Genomic DNA, 16,441 nt, shown 5'->3' on the forward strand with positions numbered 1-16,441 from the left:
ACTCTGAAAAGTCTCTCTCTCTCTCTCTCTCTCTCTCTCTCTCTCTCTCTCTCTCTCTCTCTCTCGTGCTTTTAGACATACGCAGAGAGGGAAGTGTTGGGGGGGGGGGGCGGTTACATCCTCCGTGGACTCTGCATCCCGAAAGACTTGGAAAGAACGAGAGTCGGGCCTGGAAACTCTTATGACATCTCCCAGGAGCTAACCTACTCAATTTTCTTTTCAACAATTTGGTTTCACTGTGTTCATCGTGTGTGATCTCTGTAATAATAATAATAATAATAATAATAATAATAATAACAGCCTTTAGATCTTTTATATACTGTGGTAATGTAAGGTTACTGTTTGTTTTCACCCTGCTTCATGGAGTAGTTTCTTGCAATCTTTGGGCAGTGATTCCTTTATATTGCATCTTCCCATTTTACATTTTAAATCTGTTTCATTTTCTGTGGCGGTGTTATTTTAAAGCTGCTATTTTATCGAGGTTGATGATAACGATATGAGTGTTAGTTTCATCAAATATCTGTATGACAAATTTATTGGTTGTTATTTGCGAATCTCTCTAGAAAAAAACCCTCGTAGTAGATTTGCCCCACACGAATAAAATTGAGCTATCAAACATTCGATATGTAAATAGAAAAGGGAAAGAAATCGTGTTGTTGACTTGAACGAGAACGCTGAAAACGTCCGAGCAATCTACAAGGTCACAAATCGTGATGTGGGTTAGTTAGGAGATGTCGTGATCGAATGAGGTGAGGGGAGTCGGCAGGATAAGGGCCAGAGGAGAGGGAGGACGTCTGTCTGTTCGTGAGGACGCCTGTCGTGCCTCCATTGCTACGGTGTTGTTTTGTTTTCTTTTGGAGAGACTCGTGCGGTTCTGGGGTTATCTTTCCATGTGATTTCTATGAAAGATGTTACCTGGACCATTCTCTCTCTCTCTCTCTCTCTCTCTCTCTCTCTCTCTCTCTCTCTCTCTCTCTCTTGTTCCCAATCCTAAGTTAAGATTATGCTCTTTTGTAATGCGCTTTTTCATACATAATTCATTTTCACAAAGCAGTATCGTTGAATGTTGACGAGACTGAACAAGAAAAGTAGAATCTTTCATTATGAAGTGATTTCACTTGTCTGCTCATGCTATTGCTTGCGCACCTACACTGCTGTGGCGCTTGATAAACAAGATTTCCAAATTCTGGCTTGAATTGGCCGGAAGGAAGGAGTGAAGAAGGTGCCCCCTCCTCTCTCCTATTGTTTTCCGTTTTTTTTTTTTTTTTTTTTTTATGCTGGAGGGGTCGACGCGAGGTTCTCACGCAATCTGCATCCCCAGTAGAACGATTCGTAGTAGGGAAAAGCCTTTGCATGCAGCTTCTTTTATTCCTTCGAAAGAGGTTCGTTTGCTTTTATTCCTGAAATTTGAGTCACCTGTATCACCAACCTTATTCATACTGCTATTATATGTGACTATTATAAGGATATCGAATCGATTTTGGGGGGTTTATTGATTTCAAAGTCCTTAGTTTTTAGCTCTGAGAAAATGCTAAAGATGGGTGTTTTTTTTTCGCTAAGCAGCTTTACTTTATTTTTATTACCCGCAGAAACGAATTGACATTTTAAGTGTAAGATTTATATCAGTCAAGGAAAGTTTATTTATTATGGGAGTTGTTCAAGAAAACTGGATTTTCGATTGTTTTGTATGCTGTTGCTTTCAGATCACACCAAGCTGCCGGCTGCATGACCATGGTGAAACTGAATTGCAAGTCGTGATAATAATAGCAGTCAGTTATCGTGGTGGGGATGGGTTTTGACTGGGATACGTACCACAGAGACGAAATTATTTCTCGTCTCTCTTGATAATCGAATGGATGATGTCGTTGCCACCCACATATCAACCCAAGAAGGCATATGTAGGTTCGAATGATGGTCACGGTAGATGCCCTGTCATATTTAATTTCCTTTGGGTGTCCAATATTCCCAAAGTAAAGCGTATTCGATATTAATGAGATTTTCGTGGCTTAATATTTGAATTTATGAAAAAATGTCCTGCATGAAGTTAACGTTAACAATATATATGTGTGTATATTATAAATTTTATATATATATATATATATATATATATATATATATATATATATATATATATATATATATATATATATATATATATATATATATATATATATATATGTATTTATATATTTTTTTATTTATCTGTGCATTAATGCAATTGTTGACAAGACCTCATTGAAACTGGATGGTATCTAGTGGAGATATTTCTTCAATAAAAGTTACAATCTTTCCAGGACTAACAGTCCTCATTGTCAAGTATCCATTCGACGGATACTTGACAATGAGGACTGTTAGTCTTGGAAAGCTTGTAACCTTTCTTGAATAAATATCTCCGCTGGATACCATCCAGTTTCAATGAGGTCCTGTCAGTAATATATATATTTGTGTATATGTGTGTGTTTGTGTAATTGTGTTTGTACAGGAATACGAAGTTGTATTTTTCTTTCAATTAATTTTTCAGGAAGAGGCATGATAGATGATGGAAGGCGGAACTTAATGGAAGTCAGTCTTTGACGAAGACATTGCTATCTATGACTGTGTACTATGTTGGCATGAATTAAGTAAAACTTAACTGTTGTGTGCTTGTCGCATCAGTAATTAGAAAAATCTTACTCGTTTGAAATCTTCTGAAGTAAATAAGTTGTGGACAGTATCCGTACTTGTACTGGTATTTGTAGGTTAAAAAAAAAAAATAAAAAACGCGGTAGCGTGTTGTACTTTCCGAAAAAAAGAAACCCTTTAGCTGCAAATTAAACTGTACCACCGTCACCAGCAAATGGAGTTTTCAAGGTGAAAAAGACTTGGTTAAGGAAAATTGAATGGCGTCTTGAATTCTGGCCGAAGAGGAGAGTGATTGGGGCAGATAGGCGGTTCAGCCTGGACAGGCAGCCGCAGATTGATGCTTTGGAGGAGAGATTTATCTGGATTTCTTTCTCTCGATTGAAATCAGAAACCTTTGTCTTCAAGAAATAAAACAAAAAAGAACTAAGGGGATGAATCTTTTTGCTTGCGGCAAAAAAGTCCCTCATATTTTTGTATATATATTATATATATGTATATATATTAATGTGTGTGTACTGTATATATGCATGTATACACACAGACACATGCACACACATTTTACTGCCAAGAATTATCTTCTCTTTCCACCAAACAATCATCCTCCATCCTTTCCAAATGACCATACTATCTCAAAATGTGATGATTCATCCTTTCCACTATACATGCTAACATGTCTGCCTTCTATCATATCAGCTTTTAATTGCACTTGGCGACATAATCTTCTATATGATACATCCTAACCGCCACCCCATTTCATGTAGCCCCATGCAGCTTGTTTTTAAGTTTTAGGCTTTTTCTTGTCTAAACTCACACTGTTCTTCCACTCCAATCCTTCTGCCCTCGGTTGAACTTTGTCAATAAAAGTCCTACCATACACCTTTTACTGGTACTCTTTCATACTGCCAAGTAACTTTATTAATTTTACTTCCGTTACCTGTTTCTTTTTAAAAGGAACGCGCGTGTGCACACGCGTGTATGTATATATATATATATATATATATATATATATATATATATATATATATATATATATATATATATATATATATATATATATATATATATATATATATGTGCGTGTGTGTGTGTGTTTTCACTGTCGCGTGCTTCCTTAATAAATCTTGGATCATGTGTAAAAACAGACAAACTGGTTAATCATTCTTTGTCGCTGATGCGATCGTTTATGTTAATAAGTATCAGTCCTTATTGATTTTTCAAGCTCCTTACCATTATATTATTAAGAGTCCAGGGACGCCATGTGTGATTGTAGTCCCTCTGTAAATACTGAACGGGCAGGAGAATTATTATAAATTCGATTCACAGCATTTAGTCACAAATGTCTAATCAATTTGTCCCCTATAATTTTTTTAACACAAATTATATATATATATATATATATATATATATATATATATATATATATATATATATATATATATATATATATATATATACATATATAAATTATATACTGTATATATATATTTGTCCTACGAGGTTCGATTGCTATGTCTGTTATTTCGTTTTGGATATAAATGTATCATATATCGTGATATGAATTGCTGTTAACTTTCATGCTTGTATCAATTCCCGTTGTAGTAAACTAATAACAATGACAAAATCCGTGTGGATTGGGGTAATATCATTGGCTGTGTCTCTGTGTAGCCTACCTGTGAGTCAGGGTATCTTCTTTGCTAGAAAGGGTCGTTCGATCAGCTTCTGCGTCATTGGAAACATAAAGGATGATTGGTGGCTCTCATAAGGATGGCTTCCCAATTTGCTGGTCTTTCAGTGTGACAGTGTGCCTTTAGCTCGTTAAGGTTCAAGAAGGGGGAAAGTAATTGGAAAGCGTTAATGGTGGGGACCCTGTCTCCAGGGGATGCCAGATGGGCGAGGGGAATGTAGGCCTCCAAATTGAGGATGCGTTCTGTAGTGCGTTGCAACTGGGTCAGGGAAGCGCTTTTCACGAACGTTGGCAAATGACGAATAGTTTTCTCTAGGGTATTTGGGTCCTAGGAACTGTATCGAGTACGTGTAGTAGAAGTTCACTCTCGTATCGAGTACGCATTGTATTGGAAAGAATAGGGAAGATTAAGTGGTCTAGTATTTTGTTTTTATTCAAAAGAATGGAATTAAACTCTCTCTCTCTCTCTCTCTCTCTCTCTCTCTCTCTCTCTCTCTCTCTCTCTCTCTCAAAATTGTCGATCCCTTTCAGCTAGTTGTGAAAATTTACAAAGAATATTAGTTGGGCTTTGTAAAAGGTGTTACCAGTTGTTGCCGCTTGATTAGTTTTCATAATTAGTTTTTCTCGTTTTTAGTTTTTTTTCTGAGTACTTTCATACCATATATAATTAGATTAGTGTGTTTGTGTATTAGTATATATTTTTGTTGAGAGAGAGAGAGAGAATATTTAGTTAAACTTATACCTTGGGCAGTACATACACAGTATATGCAAATTATTAGCATGTTATACTTGAAGTTTCCACCGACAGTGCAGCACTGCACGCATTTAGATATCCATTATGTATCTCGTTTCATCCATATCCTTGTGGTGATGCGAACTGAGTCGCGTCCAAACTAGTGATCATTGAATTAAGTTATCAAAAGTAATGAACAACAGCGAGTTACTGAGTGACACGTATCTGGAAGGTCTTTGAATAAATTATGTTCCGGAAGGCTCAATGCTGTATCTAGCCTATGGCTTCAGTGTTTTTAACTATTGCTCGTCTTCCTCATTCCTCTGCTTCACACTGATTTTAACGGACGGGCGTTTGTGTTATCCAAAAGAGCCCTCTGCTTTCCTTGATATTGAGTCAAAGTTGTTCTTACTGATATCAAGAAGCAGATATTATGTTAGTTGACTTTTCCTCGACTGAAGTTAGCTTAAAAATGCACCTTCGATATGAATTGTAAAAGTGTCACTGACAGACATATTCTGCAGTATTCGTCGCTATAGTAGCCGACTGTTTGGCCGTTACTAGCATATGTCGTGCTTCCGAAACCCCTACATACAGTCAGCAATAAAACGAGATCAGAAATGGAGTGGCAACTGAAAAATGAGAGAAACGAGAAGAGGGATAGCTCTCCGATTGATCGATACAGAATTATATCATTGTATCGGTCAATAAACGTTGTGATGCATTGTAGTCGGGTATGACTGCTGACGTCATACTCGAGTGGTGGGTGTGGGTGGCTTTTCACGTGTGTGTAAACAATTCCCATCCTCTTCACCCCAGCACCAACGCCACTTCTCTTCAGGTACGTACGGCTAAGAGAGAGAGAGAGAGAGAGAGAGAGAGAGAGAGAGAGAGAGAGAGAGAGAGAGAGAGAGAGAGACTAATTCGTCGAATTTGTTTGGCCTGTGGTCATCTAAACTTTCATAGACCGTATAATTATACCGCTTTTTGTTTTTTCCTTTTCCGTCTACACTGAAAGGATGAAAAAATTGTTTCAGAAACACCTTTTGGTTCCGTAGTCATGTTCACGACGCGTCATTTATCCAACTAAACTTCATTGGAATGTGATGCTTAGCATTGATTATTACTTGTGTTCGCTAACATTTCATAATACTTCGTTGTTTGTTTAGGTGTTCCAGAGTTGAAACGTTACTTAGTTTTGTTCTGTTAATGCTGCTGTTACGGAGGAGGTGATTATGCGAAGCCATATTTACAATATGGCTCAGATATCTCTGAGCAGGCTCACTTTAGAAGCACTTTTCAAAAGTAAGCTTGTTTGAAAATGCTAGAGCATTCAGTAGTTGAGGAGCATTCAGTAGTTGAGATTGGCGGAATGCAGGAATGCTTCATGTTTGATATTGAAAACGGAGTTGGAGAGACGGACGGAAGAAGGACGGAAATGGCGTGAAGAATCGATCGAATGTTGGTTAGTCTCTCTCGGGGGGTCAAAATACGCGTAACGAGTCAGCCTAAAGGGAAAGGGGACTAATTTGATTTAGTCTCCCCTATCGATTGGCTACGCTCCGGAAAGAAAACTGTAATGGGACTTGCTCCAAGGCCTGGGAGCAAGTGTTTCAGAGAAACGAAGTAATAATAGTACTGTATAGCAACTGCCACATGAGCATAGGGAGCTAGAGACACTTTCAATAATGAAGGGACTGTAGTATGATGGAAGCTAGAACACTTAAAGAACTGAACTGGAAGGCGCTGTTGAGATGTTAATCAAGATGTGAATTTTGTCTGAGGAAATGTCGTTCATGTTTTCTTGAATAATGCTACAATATTTTTGAGGGCAGGTGTCTGTCGATTTCAGGAAAGCAGCATTGGAAAGGAACTGCGCTCATTAGTTTTCGAATGTTCCACAAAATGTTAGGATTTTTAATGAACCTTCCCTCTGCGTCCATTCGTGTAGAATGTCTGAGTACAAAAATCTGCATCTTTTAGTGAAACAAAAATAAATGACGAAAAGAAAAGCCGGGGCTGGGGAGGCAACGCGGATTTATGAAGACGTCGAGCGCATACTGTAAAAAGGAGGCTATTGATTTTATTGCTGCAGACACACGAGTTGGTTATAATTTTCCACTGAAAGTTGTTTCGTTATTTTGGCTCTTCGGGATTCTAGCGTTCCAAAGAAACCTGATAGACTAACTCTTACTTTATATTTGTTTATTCTAAAGTCAGTTTTGTTTCAATGCTCAACAGTTGTTTTTGTGAATGCATTGACTAGTATAAAGTTCATTTTGTGTACAAAATTCATCATCATTTGTTGTTCTTAAGATTTAGCGAGAGCTTTAGCACACCTCAGCTGCTTGGGTAGTGACAATTCACAGGAAGAGGACCATCTTGGGAAGAGTTGTATAACGATGTGCTCCTGTAAGGAAGGAAATTTTGGACTGGAGGAATGCAGCCCCGTGCGAGTAAAAACGCCATGCATGGCTTCTGGTATGCTGAACCCCTCACTGAGGAAGGGGAGAGAGAGAGAGAGAGGGCGGGGCGTAGAAACTATGTATAGTAAATGAGGTAGCCTATGCATGCCCCTCTGTGGCCCCCACGGGCTACTGACAGCCATGACTCATCGTTCGTTGGATTGCTTCGCGAAACTACAGTAGGCGATTTTTTAGTGAATTCAGTTCACTTGAAATGTTGGCCCTGCTTCATTTGTATTTCACGTTAATGGTAAAGGAGCAGTTAATACTTCATGTAGCTTTTTTTTTTTTATTCATTAGCTGTGCACAGGAAAGTAATTGTTCTTGAATATTGTGCTTCATTATTAATTCACATATCTGCTATGATTGTTAATAAATTAGCCTGGCGCCAGACATCAAGCTCTGACCAAGCTTTTTGTGAGTCTCGGAGACTTTGTAGAGGTCTCGCAGGCGAGAGGGAAAGGTCTCTGCTTTCCTCGCAAGAGCCTAAAATTCAATCATAGTATAACAGGAACCCATACCAGTATAGATGTCTATTACAGGTGTATAGTTGGAATTTGAATAAATGCCTCAAGGCATAAATAATATTACAAAATTCGTCTATCCGAAGGGGATCCTAGATACCAAGATTTTGTTTATTGTAGGAGGTACAATAGATTAGGTTTGTCTGTCTGTTAGCAGGATTGTGTGAAAACTAACAAATAGAATTTTACTTAGTGTGTTGCTGTTGTTACTGATATTATTGAAAGAAAACTTCAGCGACCTGTTATTTGTGAAAGAAACCCAAAGTGACGCCGAGTAGTTGGGAAATTATGGAAATCACGTTGTTTAGTAAAACTATTGTTCGAAGTAAGTGCAGATAAAATGGAAGCCTTGAACAAAATTTAATCTAACTAAATATTATGTAGGATGTCAGTGTTGAAAGCCATTAAAATTAGTAGTAAAATTGCATATGCTTTTGCAGAAGTTTATATCTGTCGTATCTCTTTTTAGTGAATGCATACCATTATATTTCTCCAAAGTATTTGATTTTCTATGCTAACTATTTGTTTAGTGTCTTCCACAACGATATTTTGGTGTAGGGGCAAGATTTCACTTGCGTTTGTGTGTGTGTGTGGAGTGAGATTGCCGTCAGCTGTGGAGAGGATATAATGAACAAAAGGAAAATAATGAGAGTTAAAGCGCTCTTCAAAGGCTTACACGATAGAAGGGGAATTTATGAAATCATGTCGGGAATGTCACTCCCACTTATCTGGGCTTTTCTCGTCAGAATGGGCGACTCCGGGTTATGTCGAACGTTGTTTTTGCCCTTGTTTTCGTTGTCAACTTCAGGTTTATTTGTTTGCTCGCATGTAAACAAATCCCGCCAACTTTCCTTGGCGTCATTTTGAATTCCTTTTTCCACGCAAATAATATGACACTGTTCGTCTCTTGCTACACTGGACCTTTTAATTCTTTCACATGCACACATAATATGGCTGCTTCAATTTTTTTATAACTGCTGCTGCGTTTACCGCTAGGCTACAGTCAATGTTGATAAATGTGAGCCATTGTCAACTTTATCGTCTTCATTTTTTTTTTTTGTGTAAGTTACATTTCTTGGATCATTTTTGTAACAATAGTGATCGTTATCCGACATTGTGTTCGGACCCCTTAGGGTCCAATCGATACCATCGGCGGTGCCCACAACTTTTGAGAGATTTGGAGTCTCGGTTGGAATTCAGAATTCTAGCTCTTGTGTATGTGTTTCCTTATTTCCTTGTTTTGCTTCTATTATTTCTGTTACTGTTATCAATACATACAAGTAAAGTTGATTTTGAAGTTAAAAATGTTGATAATAATGGATCTGCTAATGATTATCCAATAATTCTATATCTTTTGTAGGCGGAAAGAAACTCCGGGGATTTTTCAGGATCTTTGTTATTTTTGCCCAAGTCACAAATTTTTAATCGGAAAGTCGCAGAAAATTCAGTCGCATATCTTGCCTATGAGGCCTGGGGCGGGGGGGCGGCGATTGTGATGACAGGTATCCCCAAAACTTTGGGTGAGGGCTGGGCATGAGAAGGAATGAGGGAAGAAGAGAAGACATTCCCTCTCTCGTAGGAGCAGAACCCCAATCATTCTGTATATGATTTTGTCTCTCTTTTTGAAGTTTGGACCAACTGTGTCATGTAGGTCAGTAGCCTCTCGGGAACACCAGCAGTAGGTTGGCCGAGGTGGTGTTGCAGGCTGGCCATCGATAAGAGAGAGAGAGAGAGAGAGAGAGCGCCAGTGCTTGAGTGGGTGTGATCACTCGCAAACTCCCTCACTCTTTCCAGCCTTCCCCTCACACGCTCACTGTCGCTCTTTTTCTCTTCTTTTTCTTTCCTAAATCTCTCTCTCTCTCTCTCTCTCTCTCTCTCTCTCTCTCTCTCTCTCTCTCTCTCTCTCTCTCTCTCTCATCCATTAACTGAGGTTTGTGCCTTCTTTTTTTCTGCCCTCTACCCATAGGAGAGCCCCACCGCTGTTGTCGTTGTTGCTTTTGGTGCATGTGACCCGTATTCTTCAGCACAGCCATCATCATCTCCACCATCCGCATCCCCAACACCACTTCTTCTCTCATGATGTACCGACGCTACGCTCGCACCTCATCATCCCAGGTTAATGACGAGTACGTTGTTGGAGACGATGACGATGACGCTGGTGGTCATTGGAATGGGAATGGGAAGGCGAGAGAGGCTGAGATAGAGAGTGAGAGTGGGAGGAGGAGGAGGAGTCTTCGAGGCGATGAGAAGCGAGAAGAACTTGATCTAGATGTTGTTGGTGCCGTTGGTTTTTGTTGTTGTTAATGTTGTTGTTGTAATCACGCAAGGACCCCTTCGATATCGCACACACTCATATCTAAGAGAAGTTAAATCAGAAAAGTATCACTTAAAACACACCTTTTCTTAGGTGATTTTGCCTCTCACACTTAGCCTGACCTCATTTTCCACGTTTTCTTTTTCATATTTGCAGTAGTAGCACATAGAGAAGGCATTTAGAACTGCACCGCTGTTGTCGCTACTGTTACTGCTGCCGTACTTGCTGCTGTTATGAAGTAGGTAGTGCCGTCACACCTTACGAGACCCTGAGGGCGTTGCTCTCCCGAAGAGGAGAAGTTGTTTCTTGGGCTTATGAAGGCCACCTTCCGGAAGGATGTGGCGCCTGAAGCTGCTGCTCTTTTACTTTTAGATCTTTCTTCTTTCTAACAAGACGAAATGAAAAGTAACAATAACAGATAAATTACTCTCTCTCTCTCTCTCTCTCTCCATCCCGTAAAGCAGGCTTTGCTGTGTAAAAATGAGCTTTTCTGGTTTGCCAATACCCTACTCTCGTGGAATCTTGACAAACCTTTGGCATTTATTTAAAAATGGAATTCAGTTCCCATATTTGCCGCACAATCTAAATAGTTGGGATGAAGTTTCATCTTTGCGTAGAGTTATTTTCACGTAAAACTTTATTTTATGAGGGCTTTCGGTTGTTAGACGAAACAAGGGGTGGCGAGATTCCAGGTGAGGAAAAATAATTCTCTCTCTCTCTCTCTCTCTCTCTCTCTCTCTCTCTCTCTCTCTCTCTCTCTCTCTCTCTCTCTCTCTCTGTTTCCTTGTACGACTAAGCAGTTGAGAAATACCACCAAAAAATCTTAAAAGTTTATTGGCAACGGTAGTGCAATGTATCCATTTTAAATTATCATTCGTACGATATGCTCAGGAGTTCTACCTGGTCATGAAGAAACGTACATTATATGCAATTCTGGTTAGAAAGGAAAATGTTATGAAAACGACAGAAGCTTTGCTTTGAGAGAGCAAGAGAGAAATTAACACTTGACCAGCCACCGTATTGCGAACTAGAGAGATCCCGATTGAAGAAGTTGTCAAGTGAGACGAGTGTCACCCTTTGTCCACCTCTCTCGCTGTATGTTCATTAGAAGTTGCTTGGACTGCTGGTTTATACACCCACGAGAAGAAATATTTCGTAGGGATAATTAACACTTATTATGAAGTGGTGGTAAAGGATTTTTTAAAGAACTTTTTAGGTTTTGGTTACTTTTATCATTGGGAATTTAAGATAGCAAACTGTGACTGTTCCCTTATGTTTTCGTTTTAATTTTTCTCTTTAAGTTTCGTTAGGATAGTTTTACCCCCTATGCTGTAATATTTATACCTTTTTTCTGTCGGCATCTTTGAAGGCTCTGGGGAGAGAGAGAGAGAGAGAGAGAGAGAGAGAGAGAGAGAGAGAGAGAGAGAGAGAGAGAGAGAGAGATTCCAGTAAAAGAAAAAGAAAAAAAGACTTTTTGTCATGACTTTTGGGTTGCCTTTGGGTGTTTTTATTGGGATGTGGAAATCGGTCACTGGCACACTGAATTGAACTCTCCCCGGCTGAAATTGGCAAAGACAACGAAGCTTCACTACTCCATGTGGCATCGACAGGGGAATGTCGATACTGTTGGGCTGCGTTGAATGGTGCCCTTTGGAGGCTGGAGGTTAAAGGTTGTGATCAAGGTCAGCCTTAAAGAGGAGGGAATGTGCTTCACACCCTGACGGAGAGAGAGAGAGAGAGAGAGAGAGAGAGAGAACGGGTGTGGAAGTCTCGGCGCGCATTGTCATGTCAATAATTTCTAAAGGCAGAATGTTCACTCCTTGCCGTCTTGCTACCCTTACCACTCTACGCTTGCAAGAAATACATTGCATCAGTGCTCATGGAAACGAATTTAAAGGAATGGTCCCCAGGGATGTACCAGAGGTCTGGGTACGTCTGAAAATGCTCGTTACTCAGAATATGATTGTATTTAGTGATGCTGTTGAATTTCTCCCTTGCCGCTTCTATCTAGCCGAAGTAATTGTCTCTGATATTAGTCGTCTCATGACTTTTTGAGACTGAATATTGAGACTAATGCTTTTCATGTATGATAAGTATGTTTATTTTTTTCGGCGACTGTGAATATACCGGTTTCTCAAATGTTGCACTTTTGATCATCTGAATGTGCATACGCGAGCGATCTCGGTGTAGACGTCTGCCGGGTCTTTTGTGGATGAAAGCAAAATGTAGAATAAAAATATTGGAAGGTTTGAGATTTAACACAAAAGTTCCAGTGGTTTCACTTGCTGCAGCTACGACCAACTCGCTACACCCGGACTGGTTAACTCCATTATGAAAACCATTCTCTTCAGTAATTTCACGTTGGCAAGATCATTATGGATTTTGTAGGGTTCAGATATAAAAGCCCTGTTATTTGGAAATGATTAATGTAGTTACACTTACTCATAAACAGGGAGTTTATTGGCATTTTTCGGATATTTACATTACGGACTGAAAGCATGCCACATCAGGTTCAGGAACATTCATCCTAAATCTTTGTTTTTGAGTAGTTTAGTTCTTGTCTGCATTGAAAATAAAGTTTTTTTCATAGTATTTTTTAATGAGAATGGCCTCTTTTAATTGTAGGTATTACATTTCAAAGGTATTTTGATTATTTCTTCATCTCTTTCTCTCGTCATTTATATGTATGTATTTTGTATATTTTCATATACTACAAATACAGTGATTGTTTATGAAATCCGAGGCGGCAATGAACATACACACGCGCTCAGACCTACCGAGTGCTCTTGAATTTTTAAAGGCACCTGGAAGAACGACGCCATCATGATTGATTGATTTGTTTAATTCTGTGTCAGTCATTGGTGCCGGAAATGTATAGCTATTTATGAATCCACATTTTTTCGCCTCCATTAACAGTATTCATTTCATACTGACATATACTTGAGTGCTCTACATCCGTAAAATTGTAAAATTAAACTCACAATCCAGAATCATATTTTCCGACATTTACTGTTTTATGATTTTATCATAATTTAAAAATGACTATGCAGATGGAGGCCTGAATTCAGTATTTTTAGCACTTGAATAATGATGCCTTTTCATTCTTGAATCTTATATCTTCAGTCGTGAACTTACATATTTTTCGAAAAAAACTGAGGGGAAGTGTATTGTAGCATTGTGAAATTCTCTTGGTGTTCTTTGTAGGTGGAAATTACACGTGTTCGATGATTCTCATCATTCATGCAGCATTTTTCACTCTGATCGGCAACCCTCATTGTACCAGAGTCCTCCAAATGAGAGGCGTCTTCCCGTGTGTGTGTGTGTGTGTGTGTGTGTGTGTGTGTGTGTATGTGTGTGTGTGTGGTGTGTGAAGTGTTTATAATGCCAAAGCTCAAAGGATTATACAATAGCTGGGCTAATTTTTGCGTATTCATCATACCCATTGATCTTTGCTCTGCATTCTGTAATTATGTAACAAGAAAATGTTTGACGTGGTCGCTGCTCAAGCTCGTCTAGGGAATTTCGGGTTTGAACTGTGCTTGAAGATTTCTTGTCATGACACAGATACCAAAGGACTGTCGGCTGCCAATCCTTTAATGTTGCAAATTGTTTTTAGACCCCAGTTGATCAACAACGCCATCATCTGACGCATAACCAGAGTCCGGAGACTCCATTCCTACCCAGGCAGATGACCTTTTCTTTACAGAGCGGGGGTCTTTGTGTATGAAAGTTTGAATGACTTAGATAATATGTTAGGCTTTGTCGTTGTAGGCACCAGTCACCCAGGACCAAGAGGAGGCATTTTCTGAAAAAGACAATTTATTGCAGTCGTTGTAACAATGCATCAGATGCTTTTGGTGCCAGTGGGTGGGGTTTTGGTTTTAACGTGCGTGTCGTCGTGTGAGGTTTGGGAGCATTAACCTCACGCACAACAACGCTGTCGCGACTGATTCTATTCTCTGGTATATCGACCCCGTGTGTGACCTGAGACCGAGACACTGCGGTAATACCCACAGACAAACTTATCAAGGAAATAACGCTACGGCCACCAGTACTTTTACTCGGTGAGATCTTAATCCCATCCCATTAGAGGAGCACCCTAACAGGATTATGTGCAGACGAGTTTGGTATGGATTTGGGTGGGGAAGAGAAAAACAGCCAAAGTATTTGCCTCCTGTTTCGAGATAACCGCCTCCCGCTTTAGTCTGCCGTTCTTGTAGGAGGGAGAACAGAATAGCTGGATAGTTTCCCCGACAACCCCTCCCACCACACACACACACTGCTTCAGCCAAGCGCCCCACCTATACCATCTCGCCTACTCCTCCTCCTCCTCCTCCTCCTCTCCCACTATCAGAGGGGTCTGCGAGACCAGACACTGCGGAATGATGGAGAATCGTTCTCGAGATATCTCCTACGGAAACCTGAACCGGTTCTGCCAGGTTTTCATGTCCGTCGATTCCCCTTACTTGGAGGTTTGCTCGAAAGTAAGAAGGCATCGCGATTCTGTCACCTTCATTGGAACTTGAAACGTGTGTCCGGATCTGAGGAAGGGACGTGTTGTGTTCACGGTGGCTGTAGGTGTATTGAGAATTGGAAGATATCGTTGCTTTGGCAAACGTCGCTTGTGACTCTCGACACCTGAATCTTATCGTGTGGCGTGAGACCTTAACATTCAGAGCTGTGAAATTTGTGAAGAGTGGCTTGGTGTGATGTGCGAGTCGGTGAATGTGTGTTGGCGTGTGTTAAAAGGGTTTTGATGGCAGCTGGAGGTCTAATCTTAAGGTTCTGTGCTGATGACGTAACGTATCGACCTTTTACTACGGAAGGACTGAATGCTAAGAGGGAAAATGCAGCTAAGTGGGGTGGGTGTTGCCTTCCCGGTGAGGTAATGGCTGAAAATGGCGCGAACGGAGGAAGACCTAAATGTTTTGCCTTACCGTTTTTGGCAGCCGAGGGGGAAACCAGTGTGATTGGTTTTTATTATTGTTGTGAGAAAACTGTGGTTTGGTATGCAGGTGCACCATTCACGTTATCATTTGAATTTCCCTTACATTTACCCGATTCCAGAGTGGAAGATTAGAAATCAGATTGAGTTGACTGTTTAGTAGAGCATGAAAATTCGATTAGGCTTTGGGGGACTTCAGATAAATCAACTGATCACAGCTTTTCGTTTTGTGAAATTCTTTGTAGCTTTTCGCTCAGCTTGATATGACGCCCTTGTTGATGGTGAAAAGAATCTTTTGTTTAAAATGATAACGAGATTCATGCTTATTTCTCTTCAGTATCATGTTAGCATTTTTTACTCTTTCATTCTAGTTCCGCATTGCTACTTTTTCTCGGCTTAACGTAACGTCTCAAACACAATTTGGTGTTTAATCGCGCACCGCACAAAAATAAAGTTTGTTTACATCACTTTAGTGGGTTTACAATAATCTTGGAGTTTGTTTGAAACTCAACAAATAAACAATGGTTTTCGTGATTTTCATTCTTTTCACGATTTGAGTTAAAACTTGTTTCTTTATCAGTGCCAGTATCATACTTGTTATAAGTCACATAGTTTTTCTGTCACGTAACAGTATTTTAGTGTTCTGCATCTTTGCGGGGGTTAATCCCTCCTTGTTGTGTTGCATTTTTTCCTTTTTAAACAGTGTTTTCACCGCCATTCATCACCATAACTAAAGACTAACAGATTGTGTTGTTTTTTCTCCCATTACAGAGCGACGGTAGCGCCAGCTTCCTGAGGGCGGCGCGTGCGGGCAACTTAGAGAAGGTGCTAGAGTTCCTGAAGACAAACACAGACATCAATACTTGTAACGCTGTAAGTATTTTCATTAACCGTCTCTCAGAGTCCTGTAAAAGCTGCCTTGTCCTCAGTTTAATGGTTATAAGCACTACGCGAGTCTTTCTCTGCCATGGTTTATTTACTGTATATCTTATGTGAGATTGGTGGTTGCGCTTCCATTTTTATGGTTGGTGTTACCCCTTGAAGAGATGCTTGTTATCATCTTCATTGGAGAAAGTTCCTAAGTTTGTTGAGGATATAGCAGACTTTTTCCGGGTTGGCCTGTTAGGTCCTTTGCACCTATAATGGAAATATTA

General features: G+C 39.8%; 1 protein-coding gene across 50 annotated transcripts in view; it reads left to right on the forward strand.

Annotated features, from left to right (window-relative positions):
* Positions 1-16,441, forward strand: part of LOC136827934 (ankyrin-2-like) — a 790,256-nt gene that overhangs the window by 409,838 nt on the left and 363,977 nt on the right. For all 50 annotated transcript variants that reach the window (XM_067085443.1, XM_067085453.1, XM_067085409.1 and 47 more), the window contains one exon: positions 16,059-16,160. In XM_067085443.1, the coding sequence (XP_066941544.1) occupies positions 16,059-16,160 (102 nt within the window). The remainder of the gene's footprint in view (positions 1-16,058; positions 16,161-16,441) is intronic.

Source organism: Macrobrachium rosenbergii, chromosome 42 (genome assembly GCF_040412425.1).
Source record: "Macrobrachium rosenbergii isolate ZJJX-2024 chromosome 42, ASM4041242v1, whole genome shotgun sequence".
Classification (NCBI taxonomy): domain Eukaryota; kingdom Metazoa; phylum Arthropoda; class Malacostraca; order Decapoda; family Palaemonidae; genus Macrobrachium; species Macrobrachium rosenbergii.